At 50.0% G+C, this 13,604-nt stretch overlaps 1 protein-coding gene across 3 annotated transcripts in view; it reads left to right on the top strand.

Moving 5' to 3' along the window:
- Positions 1 to 13,604, top strand: part of SCN10A (sodium voltage-gated channel alpha subunit 10) — a 90,424-nt gene that overhangs the window by 60,523 nt on the left and 16,297 nt on the right. For 2 of the 3 annotated variants that reach the window (XM_069562151.1, XM_069562150.1), the window contains 5 exons: positions 1,675 to 2,127; positions 3,425 to 3,559; positions 5,123 to 5,246; positions 6,214 to 6,368; positions 10,586 to 10,759. In XM_069562151.1, coding sequence (XP_069418252.1) covers positions 1,675 to 2,127; positions 3,425 to 3,559; positions 5,123 to 5,246; positions 6,214 to 6,368; positions 10,586 to 10,759 — 1,041 coding nt within the window. Of the gene's footprint in view, positions 1 to 1,674; positions 2,128 to 3,421; positions 3,560 to 5,122; positions 5,247 to 6,213; positions 6,369 to 10,585; positions 10,760 to 13,604 lie in introns of all 3 variants that reach the window. The other variant, XM_069562149.1, reaches the window with a different exon arrangement.

Raw genomic sequence — 13,604 nt, 5'->3', positions numbered from 1 at the left:
TGTTAGCTGTTAGTTGTTGAAGGAAAATTTCCCTTCCCCACTGCAGAGGATATCAGGAGATTTTTTGGGGGGTGGGGAGGGGGTAGGGAATAAGAACTGACTGATATCTCGGAGCTACATGGGTTCTAGCTAAGAGCATGAGGGCAAGCACAATGGGATGAGAGGAAGGAGCTGGGTCATAGATAACATCCAACATCATGATGACAATAACAAAATCCTCTCCCAGGTTTTAGGGAAGCCCCTCTAGAGGCCTTTATCCCAACTGGCCCCACCACCCCTTCTCTGTCCCAGCCTGGCTCCTCCCCCTCAGCTTGTGTCCACTGTCTCAAGTTCTGGGTGCCCTTGCTCTCCTAGCTCTGGCCTGGGTAAGGGGAAGGTGTGACTTCTAGGAACCTTTTTCTTTTTTTTATTGAAGTATAGTTCATTTACAACACTGTATTAGTTTTAGATGTATAGCTTAGCGATTTGTTTTTTTCCCATTATGGGTGATTACAGGATATGGAGTATGATTCCCTGCGTACTGTAAATTCTTACTGCTTATCTATTTTATGTATAGTAGTTTGTATCTGTTAATCCCTTACTCCTAATTTATCGCTCCTCCTCCCACCTTTCCCCTTTGGTAACCATAGTTTATTTTCTATGTCTGTGAGTCTGTTTCTGTTTTGTATATTCATATTTATTATTTTTTAGATTCCACATATAAGTGAGATCATATAGTAAGTTTCTTTGTTTGATTCATTTCACTAAGCATTATATCCTTTATGTCCATCCAAGTTGCTAAAAATAGCAAAATATATTCTTTTATGGCTGAGTAATATTCCATTGTGTATATGCGTGTGTGTGTGTGTGTGTGTGTGTGCACACTGCATCTTCTTGAGCCGATCATGTGCTGATAGACATTTGGGTCACTTCCACGTCTTACAGGAGCCCCTTCCTTATTGCCCTGGAAGTCAACCAACCTGAATTATTTTCCCCTAAGAATTTTACAGAGAAGGGACAATTAAACCATAAGAGGGGATGAAAAGACAAATCCAGGCTCTTCAAAGTCTTTCTCACCAGGGTTCCTGAGCCAGAGCAGCCTTCTACCCGCTCTCTGAGTAGGGGGCTGGGCAGAATGCCTTTCCTCCCAGCTGAGCTCCCCATCCTTGCAAAGTCGCAGGGGCCCCTGACCCTGAGGCAGGAAGTTTGCCCCTCTGAGCATTTTTATATCCTCATGTCATTTCCTCTTCACAACCACTCTGAAAGGTAGGGAATCCCCACTCCCTGCTGCTAGGGGGAGGACATGAAGTTGGAAGCACAAAGGAGATGTACCCAGGATTCCAGAGTGAGCAGCTGAACCAGGGTTTGGCTGATAAGGGTGGTGCTGGGGCACGCCCAGGCCTGCTCCTTTTGTTGTCTCTTAATGTCCCTTTGCTCAGCAGGAGTGACCCTCCTCTGAGGCGGAGAATGCTTCCAGGCCCTGTCCATCTGCCTTGGGCATGGGCGTCTTCAGGGCATCCCTGAGGCTCCTCTCAGTTGCTGTCAGAATGTCCATTCCCTCATGAAGAAAAGCATCTTGGGTGGGCAGAAGAGGCCCAGGTGTGGCTGTCCTGCCATCCAGCTGCCAACCTGGTGGGCCGTGGAAGGGCTCAGCTCATCGACTGAGTGATCTTCCCTGCTATACCTTCTCTCCAGGTGCTTAACCTGTTCATCGCCCTGCTGCTGAACTCCTTCAGTGCCGACAACCTCACACCACCCGAGGACGACGGCGAGGTGAACAACCTGCAGGTGGCCTTAGCGAGGATCCAGGTGTTCGGCCAGCACACCAAGAGTGCTCTTTGCAGTTTCCTCAGTCGGCCCTTCTTGCTCCCCCAGCCCAAGGCAGAGCCCCAGTTGGTGGTGAAACTCCCACTTTCCACCTCCATAGCCAAGAACCACATTGCTGCTGACACAGCCCTGGGGAGCCCCGGACGGCTCCCAGCACGCAGAAGCCCCAGGGACGACCACAGTGACTTCATCACTGATCCTAACATATGGGTCTCTGTGCCCATTGCTGAGGGCGAATCCGACCTGGATGACTTGGAGGAGAATGGTGAGGAGGATGCTCAGAGCACCGGGCAGGAAGTGATCCCCCAAAGGCAGGTGAGAGTTCTCCCATGGGATAACCATGGAAGAGGAAGGGGCCTCAGGGCTGGAGTGACCAGGGGCAGTAGGGAAATTTTAATAAGAGGTTTTCCAACCTCAGGGCTGGTGCAGCCTTGAAGAGCCTCAGACAAGCCAGGTACAAGAGCCCTAGATGTTAGGAAGCACAGGCCATGCCAAGTTCTCTGGAGAAGGTTGCATTTAAGCAGGGCAGTCAGAGAGCAGGGGCAGTGTCTGATTCCCAGGCCACCTGGAGATGCTTAAAAGTGTCTTTCCTACAGCTGTCCCATTCATTCCACCCAACAGGGGCTTTGTGCAGGAGATGCTAATAAGATTCCTCTAAGAACAGGATGTTGTCCAAAAGCAAGGCTGCTCTGATCTTCACCAGCAGCCTAAATGATCACTATGTGACTCGTTCATCCAACTTTTCCCGACAAGGGATGTCACAGGGAAATGACATTTGCTCCTTTGGCACCAAGGAATTTAAAGTACATCTTTGGGTAACATATTTTTAAATGCTTTGCACAGCTCCTTTCTACCTTAAGGTATAAATCAACCCTTGTTAACCTCTTCTCAACAACTCAGCACGTGCACCTCTCCACAACATGGAAAGGCAGGGGTGCCTATGGGACCTGGGGACAAAGAGTGCTGCTGGCCAGGCCACTAAGTGGCCTCAGACAGCTGTGCTTTGAGTCTACAGCTCTTCTCTAGCCTCCTTCCCTTGCAGCTGTCACTGCTCTTGTGTCCCAGCAGCTGCTGTTATCAGCTGCCATATTTTACATGCCTTTGTCTGGGTGACAGCCGAAGGCAGGGCATCAACATCTCCAGAGAAAAGGACATGAACTCTGTCACAGCCATCTCCACTCAGAGTCATTTTCAATTACTTTGGGGGTACTTGGGGTCTCCAAAGGGCCAAGTTCATGACCACTCTGACCCCAGGACAAGTGATAATGGTCATGGCTAACATCTATGGAGCCAAGCACTACTTGCTAAGTGCTTTGCAAGTGTGAACATATTTAGTCATCAAAATAACCAAATAAAGTAGCTCTTGCCTTCTCAAGTTTGCAGATGGGAAAAATGGAAATAAGAGAGGTTAAATAACTTGCCTAATGTCACACAGCTTGTAAGTAATGGTGCCAGGAGTCACACACAGATCCATCTGGCTGTATGTATATACATTAATTGTATATGTCAAGTCCTTGGCTCTGGCAGACAATGCTGTGCAATATCTCTTCAGAGTTAGAAGTGATCAACTGAGGGTGACCCAAGTACCCAAGAGAGGACTTTCTCTCCCTATCAGGAGCAGCTGCAGCAAGTTGGGAAGTATGAGGACCACCTGCCACCCAGGAGCCCAGGGTCTGGAATATCCTCTGAAGACCTGACTCCATACCTAGGTGAAAAGTGGAAAGACGAGGCTCCTGCTCAGGGCCCTGCAGAGGTAGGTATGTGAGCTTCCTGGAGAGGTTGAGAAGCCTGCCAGACACTGACCAGTGGGATGGTGGGGCCTGGAGGGTGGGGCTGGGCATGAGGTATTCCAGACCACAATCAACCAAACCTCATGTTTCATCTTGAGAATTTTTAAAGTCCTTCCGTATAATTTTATCAGGAAGAAAGAGGTTCCATAGACTAGGGGGCCAGGACCCATTCCTCAACCTCTCTGAGCCCCTGTGCCTCCATCTGGAAGCCAAGTGGTTATGGCTATTTGGTAGGACTCTTTTGAAGCTTCCATGAGATGCTGCTTGTCAAATGTTTAGCTCCTTCCAGAAATGGAATAAGTGCCCAGAAAATGACACCCAAGAAAAAAGGAAACGAAAAGACAGTGCACAGAGAAAGCTGAGTATCTTTCAGAGCCAGCAGATCAAAGTCAGAGTTGCTGTGGGTGAAGAAGTCTTCCCCGTGACCACCCCCGCTTTCTTTTGTCCACACCATCTTCTCTGGTCAAAACCAGACTGGTGCTGGGGAGAGGCTGTCTATACTGAACAGTGTACTGACGGTCTCACATAGACGGAACAGGAAGATCTTATAAGCGGTAAAAATAAACTCGGTGGTTTCATTACAAATCTTTAAAGAAAACAAGTTACATTGAAAGAGGTATCTCTAAAGATTTAGCATCTGCAATAGCTCCATATTACATTCAAGAATTTAACTTGACACCTAACCACTGAGTTCCAATGGTGACAGGCACCGGGGAGGCAAAGATAAGGAAGACATAATTCATCCTGAAGCTATCAAGCCCATCAGCTTGAGGAGTGCCGGCCACTGGCTGTGTGCCTCTGGGCAAGGCTGGCCCAGAGGGGTGAGAGAAGAGGGTGGGCTGGGGTGGGATTTGAGGGCCCTGGATGAACACCGGCCTCTTGGTTCCAGCTGGGTGAGGGGTACTCTCTTCATGCGGACAGCATATTTCTGCTGAGCATTGTAAGGTCTGCCCTGGCTGGTCTTCTCAACTCTGTGTTTTCAGTGCATTCCTGCTGGGGATTGTTTTGTTTTTGTTTTGTCCATGACCCCGGCCAGGCAGGGAGGGGCCTGACAATGACAGATGGGACCCACCCACCCCCATTTGGGTCCATTAGCCGAGCGATCAGGTTTACTAATATGAGAGCAGCTTCAGCTCCTAATTGAATTCATCTGAAGACATTACAGGGCTGAAGCTGCCAGGAGGGCAGCAGGGCCCCTGCAGCATTGCTCCGTGATTAAATATTCAAGCCCAGTGAGCGCTGAGAGTCTTGATGGGCGTAATTACGGTGTCTCGGGCCGTCGCCAGCCCTCCATCAGGGGCCTGGAGGTTTAAAGCCTTGCACAGCTGAACCTCTGGGGCTCTGCGGAGAGCACCGCTGTTCTGGGGTTCAGCTGGCGAGGCACCAGAACAGAAGGGGCGCCATGGTGGGTCCAGCCCCGAGAGGCTCTCGCTGCATCTCGGGGCATCTTGGAACTCCAGGCCCGTTGGGCCGATGGTGACCGTGTGCAGATTCCGCGGGTCACTGCTGGGGCTTCTGCCCTGCAGGGAGCGGACGACACAAGCTCCTCGGAAGGCAGCACTGTGGACTGCCTGGACCCCGAGGAGATCCTGAGGAAGATCCCTGAGCTGGCAGATGACCTCGATGAGCCAGATGACTGCTTCACGGAAGGTACAGTGGCAGCCACAGGCCTCCTCCCCTTGACATTCATTAGGGCCAGAATCCACCTCATCTGGACACTTCTGTGTTCAGGGCTCCGGCCTGGGGTCCACGGGAGACAGGCAAGCAGGATCTTTTGCTCCTTACTCTCAGGCTTGAGGGCCCAGCGTCAAACACGAATGCCAGACTCCCAGAAGTCCAGCAGTGGAATCTGTATCTCCCGCCACATTAGACACAGCAAACAGATGCTTTGCCTTCCTCATCACCTTTGAAAACACCCCACTGAGTTATAAACCTGCCCTGCTGAGAGTGAAAGGGAAAGGTAGCCACTGCCATAAACTCTTGATTGGGGACGTAAAGGACCCAGAGGAGGGCAGGATCATCTGTGTCCCTCCATCCCTTGTGTGACTCTTACAGGCAGAACCTGCATCTTTTATTCTTCTTTTTCCTCAGTATTTAGAACAGCAAGGCCTGGCATGTCTTCAGTAGATATTTGTGCAATAAATGAATAAACATATATTTCATACGATGAAAGTAATTGTGGCCTAAATAAACAAATGAACGATTTAATTGAGTTTCTACTTTCACATGACCCTGGGCTGGGCTGCCACTGGGCCCCATCCCAGCTGTAAGGACCTCCCAGTTCAGCACAGGTTCAGGCATGGCCCCTCAGACACCCCCAGGTCCAGGCTCCATGTCTTGTCCAGCCACCAGAGAGGGCGGGATAAGGAGAGGGACCATGGCATCACCTGTAGGGAGGAAGATGCCTGGGAAGAGGTGAGAGTGAGCAAGACCAGTGGTGGAGAGGAGGAAGGGCAGGATGGAAAGGCTGCCTGAAAAGGGACCCGGCTTCTCTCACATCCCAGGAAAGAATTCTTTTCCAAAGGAGTAGCAAGCGGCTTTCCCAGCCAGGGCTGGAGCCAAATGCGCTTCCTTTGACAGTGGAACATCACTCACCCCCAGTCCCTTCTCCCCACAGGCTGTGTTCACCACTGTCCCTGCTGCAGAGTGAACAGCTCCAGGTTTCCCTGGGCCACAGGCTGGCAGGTACGCAAGGCCTGCTTTCGCATCGTGGAGCACAGCTGGTTTGAAAGTTTCATTGTCTTCATGATCCTGCTCAGCAGTGGAGCGCTGGTAAGGGGAGATGGGGTCCCTGCCCCAGAGTCCTCCAGGTGTCTGATCTCCCACCATCCAGAGGCCCTGGGGCCGCAACGCTGGGCTCCTTTGACTCTGGGCTGGAAGTCCCCAACCTGGGACTGAAAGGTGATCTGCATCCCCGCATGAGGGCTCCTCTTAGCAGGAGTGCATGATCTATGCTTGAGGTGCCCAGGTCATGGCCTGCTATACCTGACTGCATGGATTTCAAGCAGTGAGTGTGGAGATCCCCTTTACAGACAGGGAAACTGACACTCAAAGGCTTTATGGGACTTGTCCAAGGTTACCCAGCTTTTCAGTCATAAAACCTAACTTTGCCCTCATTTGATCCCAAAGTCCCTGATTTTCCACCTTCTGCCCTCCCAAACACACCGCCCTTTTCTGAGGGCCCAGAACCAAGAGGACCACCCTTCCCTGCCCTATCAGGTCCCTTGCAAATACCACCGTCATTCATTCAAAGCTCATGGAAAATCATCACAACAGCACTTCTCAAAATTTAATCACCCAGGGAGCTTCTTAAGATGCAGATTCTGATTCAGTAGATCTGGGGTGAGGCCTGAGAATTTGCATTTCCAACAAACTCCCACATGGTGCTGATGCTGGTCCACAGGCCACAGTTTGAATAACGAGGCCTTAGAGTCCGAGAGATTCTGAGTTGAGACACTTCCTAAGCCAGCTCAGTGGTAAAGAATCTGCCTGCCAATGCAGGAGATGTAGGTTCGATCCATGGGTCAGGAAGATCCCCTGGAGGAGGAAATGGCACTTTAGTATTCTTGCCTGGAGAATTCCATGGACTGAGGAGCCTGGCAGGTTGCAAACAGTCCATAGACGTGCGAAGAGTTGAATGCAACTGAACATACACACTCATCCTAAGCCTCTTGCTGAATGCCCAGCTTTGTAGCATACGGAAGGATGTTTCCCTCTGCACCATGGCATAGGCTCCCCACACAATCTCAACTCCTCTTCCCAATGAACCAAGGTAGACATGGACACAGGAGGGGATTTGTCATCCTCAGGGGTCCACATTTATGGATGAGGGCATCACAGCCCCGAAAGCCCCCAGCTCATTAGTTAAAGGGAGTACTCACGCCCCAGCCTCTTGACTCATAGCCCCAGTGTTTCCACTTGTCCTGCGTCCCATGTGTCACTTACTCCCCGAAAGCAATATACTGACCTTCTGGGCATGCACTCCAAAGCCACATTTCCCAGGAAGGGAGGCCAAACTGCTGAGGGTGTTGTCTCAGCACTCAGGAGGAGCCAAGGAAGGTGAGAAGGTCTGATGAGAGGAAAGCGAAGCCAGCAAGGGCACAGAGCTGAGGGAGGAGAGTCTCATGCAGCAGGCTGGCCTGCCATCTTGGCTGAGTGGAGAGGGGCTGGCAGCATCTGGTGGTGCCCACTGCCCTGGCACAGGGTGGTGAGGTCTCTCTCAAACAGCAGTCTCAGCCCAGTCCTAAGTGCAGAGGCCACACTGCAGGGCAAGGGGAGGCTGGGCAGTGCATTCGCCACACATACCCTTCCCTCTTGGAGAAGGCGATGGCACCCCACTCCAGTGCTCTTGCCTGGAAAGTCCCATGGACGGAGGAGCCTGGGAGGCTGCAGTCCATGGGGTCGCGAAGAGTCAGACACGACTGAGCGACTTCACTTTCACTTTTCACTTTCATGTGTTGGAGAAGGAAATGGCAACCCACTCCAGTGTTCTTGCCTGGAGAACCCCAGGGACAGCAGAGCCTGGTGGGCTGTCATCTATGGGGTCACACAGAGTCAGACACGACTGAAGCAACTTAGCAGTAGCAGCACCCTTCTCTCTATCCTGAAAAAGATAACCTCCATCATTTGATGTGACTATAATCACATTTGCTAGGGACTAGGTGCTTTCTTCATCATCTCCTTCCCTTCTCTCTCTACTCCCCTTCTCCACATACCCAAGGTGCTCCCCTGCCCTCCCTCCAGGCAGGGAGCACACATCCCACACCAGCCTGACCCTGAGTCCACCCGCCCCAGCTTTGCTCTCCCATCCCCTCTCCTTCCCCAAGGGACTGAACTGGCTGGCACCAAATTTAGTCTTCCTTATGCTTTTACTTTGAGTACATTAAAAAAAAAATAGCATGAGTTTTTATCTGACAAAGTGCAAAAAAAAAAAAAACAACTTGGAAATTATGGGAAAATGCAAAGGAAAAATAACACCCATTTTCCTATCACTCGGAGAGAATCTCACTTTGAAAACATTTTGGTGCACTTCCTTCCATCTTTTTTATGCATGTAATACATGCGGCTGCTGCTGATGCTGCTAAGTCGCTTCAGTCGTGTCCGACTCTGTGCGACCCCATAGACAGCAGCCCACCAGGCTCCCCCGTTCCTGGGATTCTCCAGGCAAGAACACTGGAGTGGGCTGCCATTTCCTTCTCCAATGCATGAAAGTGAAAAGTGAAAGTGAAGTCGCTCAGTCGTGTCCGAATCTTCGCTACCCCATGGACTGCAGCCCACCAGGCTCCTCCGTCCATGGGACTTTCCAGGCAGGAGTACTGGAGTGGGGTGCCATCGCCTTCTCTGGATAAGTATTACAAAATGAAAGTCACACTTGTGCATTTCATAATTTCTCAGTAAATTTTCTTGGTAGTTTGGTCTTCCTGTCTTATTGACTGGCTGCAGAGTAGCTAACCGCCACACTCGCTCCTGATAGCATTGAATCTGCCTGCAATGCTGGAGACACAGGAGACCTGGATTTGATCCCTGGGTTGGGAAGATGCCCTGAAGGAGGGCATGGCAACCCACTCCAGTATTCTTGCCTGGAAAATCCCACAGACAGAGTAGCCTGGTGGGCTACAGTCCATGGGGTCACAAAAGAGTCGAACATGACTGAGCGAGTGAGAACACACACTCACATCCTTATGTACACTCCTTTGGAGGCATCAGCTTTTTTCCTGTCTTAGATCCAGCCTTAGAAGCAGAACTGGAAGCAGGAATTCTTGTGCAATTTGTGGAGGGCACCCTCTGGGGCTTCCCTCGTAGATCAGTTGGTAAAGAATCCACCTGCAGTGCAGGAGACCCCGGTTCGATTCCTGGATTGGGTTGATCCACTGGAGAAGGGATAGGCTACCCCCTCCAGTATTCTGGCCTGGAGAATTCCATGGACTGTCCATGGGGTCACAAAGAGTCAGACACGACTGAGCGACTTTCACTTTCCTCTGGGCTGCAGCACGTGAAGGAAGTAGGGCAAAACAGGGAAAGGAGCTGGAAAAAGATGTGGTTCCCGTGAAGCCCAGCCTCACCCTGACCCCATGGGAGCTCTGAAGCATAAAGGCCATCACAGGACTGTCCCACCTTGAAGCAAGCGGACAGTCAGACACTGGCTGCAGCTGCACCCAGAGGGGTGATACAGTCTCCTAAGGTGGAGTCACTTCCCTTCAGCCCAGGGACGTGTTCTCGGGCAACAGGCATCACCAGCTGTTAGCAGCCAACATCCACAGTAGCTGGAGATGGTCACACTGGTCCCTTAAACAGGATCTGGGTGGGATGCCAACAATAGGTAGTGTCCTTAGGATACATTCTTGAAGGCAGAATTGCCACATTTCTAAAACATTTGAGTCATATTACCAAGTTGGGGGTCCAAAAGAACTAGTTTTTACTCCACCCAGCTGTGTGTAAAAGGAGCTGCTTCCCCACAGCCAAACTGACTGGGGGTTCCCCTCACCCCATCCACCTGCACCCCATGCCTCTTCCTCTTCATCAATCTGATGAAAGAGAAATGGCATCTTTTCCTTCATTTGGATTTCCTTGATTACTGGTGAAATGCAGCATTCTTTTTCAGAGTTCATTGGTGAATCTTACTTTCATTTTCATGAACATCCTTTGTTGCTTTTATTTTTAAACCAAGTCACTGTTAAAAATCCCTTTGGTTCACTTCCAAAATCCAATTCAAGAAGGATTCCTTTCTCACTTGTGTTCGGCTTCCCTGCAAAATATAAGCATAACTGTATGTCCCCGCTGGCTCCAAGGAAGTCCTGGTTTGTATCTCGCAGGGCCTCCTCCACTATTTCATGCTACCTCCCCAGAGCAGAGAAAACAAAATGTTGCAGGTGAGCTGCTTCCCAAAGCTCCCCCAGGGGCTGTGGCCAGGGCTGGCTAGGTCCTTTCCTCTCCTTGGGCCCCACTGCTGTGGGTCTCGGCCACCTATCAACTTGCTTCCTTCCTTCCAGGCCTTTGAAGATTTTTACCTTGACCGGAAGCCCACAGTGAAGGCCTTGCTGGAGTACACTGACAGGGTGTTCACGTTTATCTTTGTGTTTGAGATGCTGCTCAAATGGGTGGCCTACGGCTTTAAGAATTACTTCACCAATGCCTGGTGCTGGCTGGACTTCCTGATCGTGAACGTGAGTAACCCAATGGGCATTTGTGGAGTTGGGGGTCCTTTCCTCTGGCTGATGGCTGCAGCTAGTGCAAAGAAAGTTTAGCAAGGGTCTGAGAATAGCCCTGCATCCCTGTGATCCAGGTAAGACCGAAACAGTGCATGATTCCAACACAACAGTGACCTTCGGGTGAGTCTTTAGGTCCTTGGTCTCCATCCAAAAAGACCACTTTCTACTCTCTGTATTTTATATTCAAAGCAAGATAGACATGACCTTGAGTCCACTGGCTTCCAGACCTCATGATGCTAAAGACTGCCTGGCACAGAGAACCTGCCCTCCCTCTGACTCAGTGATCTCCAGCCCTTGCTATGCTTTAGAATCACTTGGAGAGCTCGTAAGAATACAGTGAACAAACACTCCTCTTCCCAGAGATTCTGGTCTTCCTGGCCCTAGATGGAGTCCAGGCATTAGTGTCTTATAAAAGTTTCTGGGCAGGTCCAGTGTGTGGACAGGATGGAGAACCACCGAGCTTGCGCCACTGGCATTTCCCGAGTGGCACTAAAAGTGGCAGAGGCCCCACTGGAGAGGTGATGGCCTGGAGCCTGCGTGTTCAGATGAACTTGTGGCCACTGGCCCTGCATTAGGGGATTTACCAAGTGCCTCCCACACATTAAACTTGGGCTTTCTCAAAGCTCTGGGGAGACCATACTCAATAAAGTCTCCTAATAGTCCTTCTAGCCCCCAAAGCCCAGAGAGAGTGCCTTCTCTTCTGAACCATACAGTCCTTCCTCTGTCCAGGCTCTTGCAGTCTTGGCTTTTCGGGATGGCTGCCTGAGCTATTTGTTCACTGCTGCATGTCTGAGGGTCCCTGCAGGCAGGGGGAGGCACGTGCTAAGTTTGTCTCTGCTTCCCACACTCCCACAGCCATCGGTGCCAAGGTCTGCACATCAGAGGTGTTAGGAAATGTGTCTGTATTTGGTGCTTGCCTCCTGAAGCTGGATGGGGTCCAGTTCAGAACATTCTGTCCAGCCTCCTGTGTTGGCAGGTCCCCCACAGCAGGTCTGGGCACCCAATTCTCTTCTTTCCTGATACCAGTGCACTAGCAGCATCAGGCCACTGTATCACAGGGATTAGCTGTGAGGCCTGAAATCTGAGTCACAGGTGATAATTTCATAGGTTATCAAATAATTATTCATAGATGAAGGATAAATGTTTAATTCCAGCCACCCACCCTTGTGAGGGGCAGTCACTCCTAAGTAGGTCTCACTAATTTCAGTCCTAATCACCTGAAATGGTCACCCACTCATCCACCCATTTTCCTACTAATTCTCCTTCTGACCACCCATCCCATCTTCCATCTATCTGACCATTCACCCTGCCCTTCTTCCTTCCTTCCAAACATCCGTTCATGTTTACATCTCCTATTTATTGTCAGTCCTCTCCCTCCCTTCATCCATCCTCATTCTTCTCCCTCTTGTCCCTTCTGTCCCTCTGTTCACCCTAACTTTATGTCCATCCATCATTGATTCCTAACCCTTCTCTTTCTATCCTTTGATATCTCTTTCTGTCAAACTGTCCAGCTATCTAGCTTTCTATTCACTCATTCAAGCACCTTCCATCCAAGTTGGACGTTTCTATCTTTCTCTTCTTCTTTTAATCTTCCTCATCCGCCTGTCCTTCCTTTCTTCCACCCATCTGTCCATTCATCCCCTTTTCTTCCATTCATCCATCCTGTCAGCCTTCCAGCCATTCTCTCATCTCTTCCATTCCTCTATCCACCTATCTTTTCATTCATCCATCAGTCATTTCACCCAGCCAGCCCTCCTTCCCCAATCCACCCACCCCATTTATCCACTATGTCAATTCTTCTTTGCCTTCTTTCTTCCATCCTCTCTTTCAAGTCTATCATATCCATCCTTGTATCATGTAATCCATTCTTCTATCCAATCATCCTCAACTTTCTATCAATATATCTTCCTTTCCTTCCTTCCATCCACCCATCCCAACATACTTCTGTCTCTCTTTCAATTTGTCAAAATGCTTATTTATAACTACAGAATATAAGATTGTCTTATGAAGTGTTCTGGGAGAGAGAGAAATTCCCTATCTCCAGAAGTTTGTACTTTAATCCTCCAGCAGATAGGACACACAGAGAGAAATAAACATATGATGATTGAGGATGCTGTGAGCACTGCTGGAAATAATTAGTGTCTTAGGGACATAGAGATAAAAACCTGCATCTGCTCTGGGGGTGGCATAGCTGGGAAGGCTTCATATAGAAGTTGGCATTAGATATAGAACTTAAAATGAGTGGGAGAAACAAGGTACAAAAAGGGGTGGGGTGGCCAATTTAATTAAAAGATGACCCTGGGCAGAGGCACAGACACAGGTACATTTAGGGAATGATTTGATTTGGCTAGGATATATGGATGATATATGACTGGAAAAGCAGGCTGTGGCCATATAATATAGGCTAAGGAATCTGGAGCTTGTCCTGCAATGATAAAGCATCAGGGGAGATTGGGAGTAAGGGAGAAACATGATCATAATCAAGTTTGCAGTGGAGAATGGGTGGGATGGATCCAGCAGTGAGGCCTAGAGATCAGTTGGGAGGCTTGTGGCCTGAGCTGTAGGAATGGAGATGGACTTGAGCAGGAGAGCTTTGATGGAGAGGCCCCAGCTCCTGATTGCCCCAACTGCAGATTTTGCAGCCCTCCTGGGGACTGAGCAAAAGACTGAACAGGGTCCAGGATGGAACTGGCCCCAAACCTCCTGCTGTCAGTCAGCCAGGTAGCTGGGTGCCGCCTGCTGGTGTCTGGAGAGTTGCCTGGATGAAGGAAGGGGGTCCTTCCCATTCCAGTTTTTTTGT

The sequence above is a fragment of the Ovis canadensis genome, chromosome 19, assembly GCF_042477335.2.
Source record: "Ovis canadensis isolate MfBH-ARS-UI-01 breed Bighorn chromosome 19, ARS-UI_OviCan_v2, whole genome shotgun sequence".
In the NCBI taxonomy this organism is placed as follows: Eukaryota; Metazoa; Chordata; class Mammalia; order Artiodactyla; family Bovidae; genus Ovis; species Ovis canadensis.
This window is presented reverse-complemented; position numbering and strand designations above follow the sequence as displayed.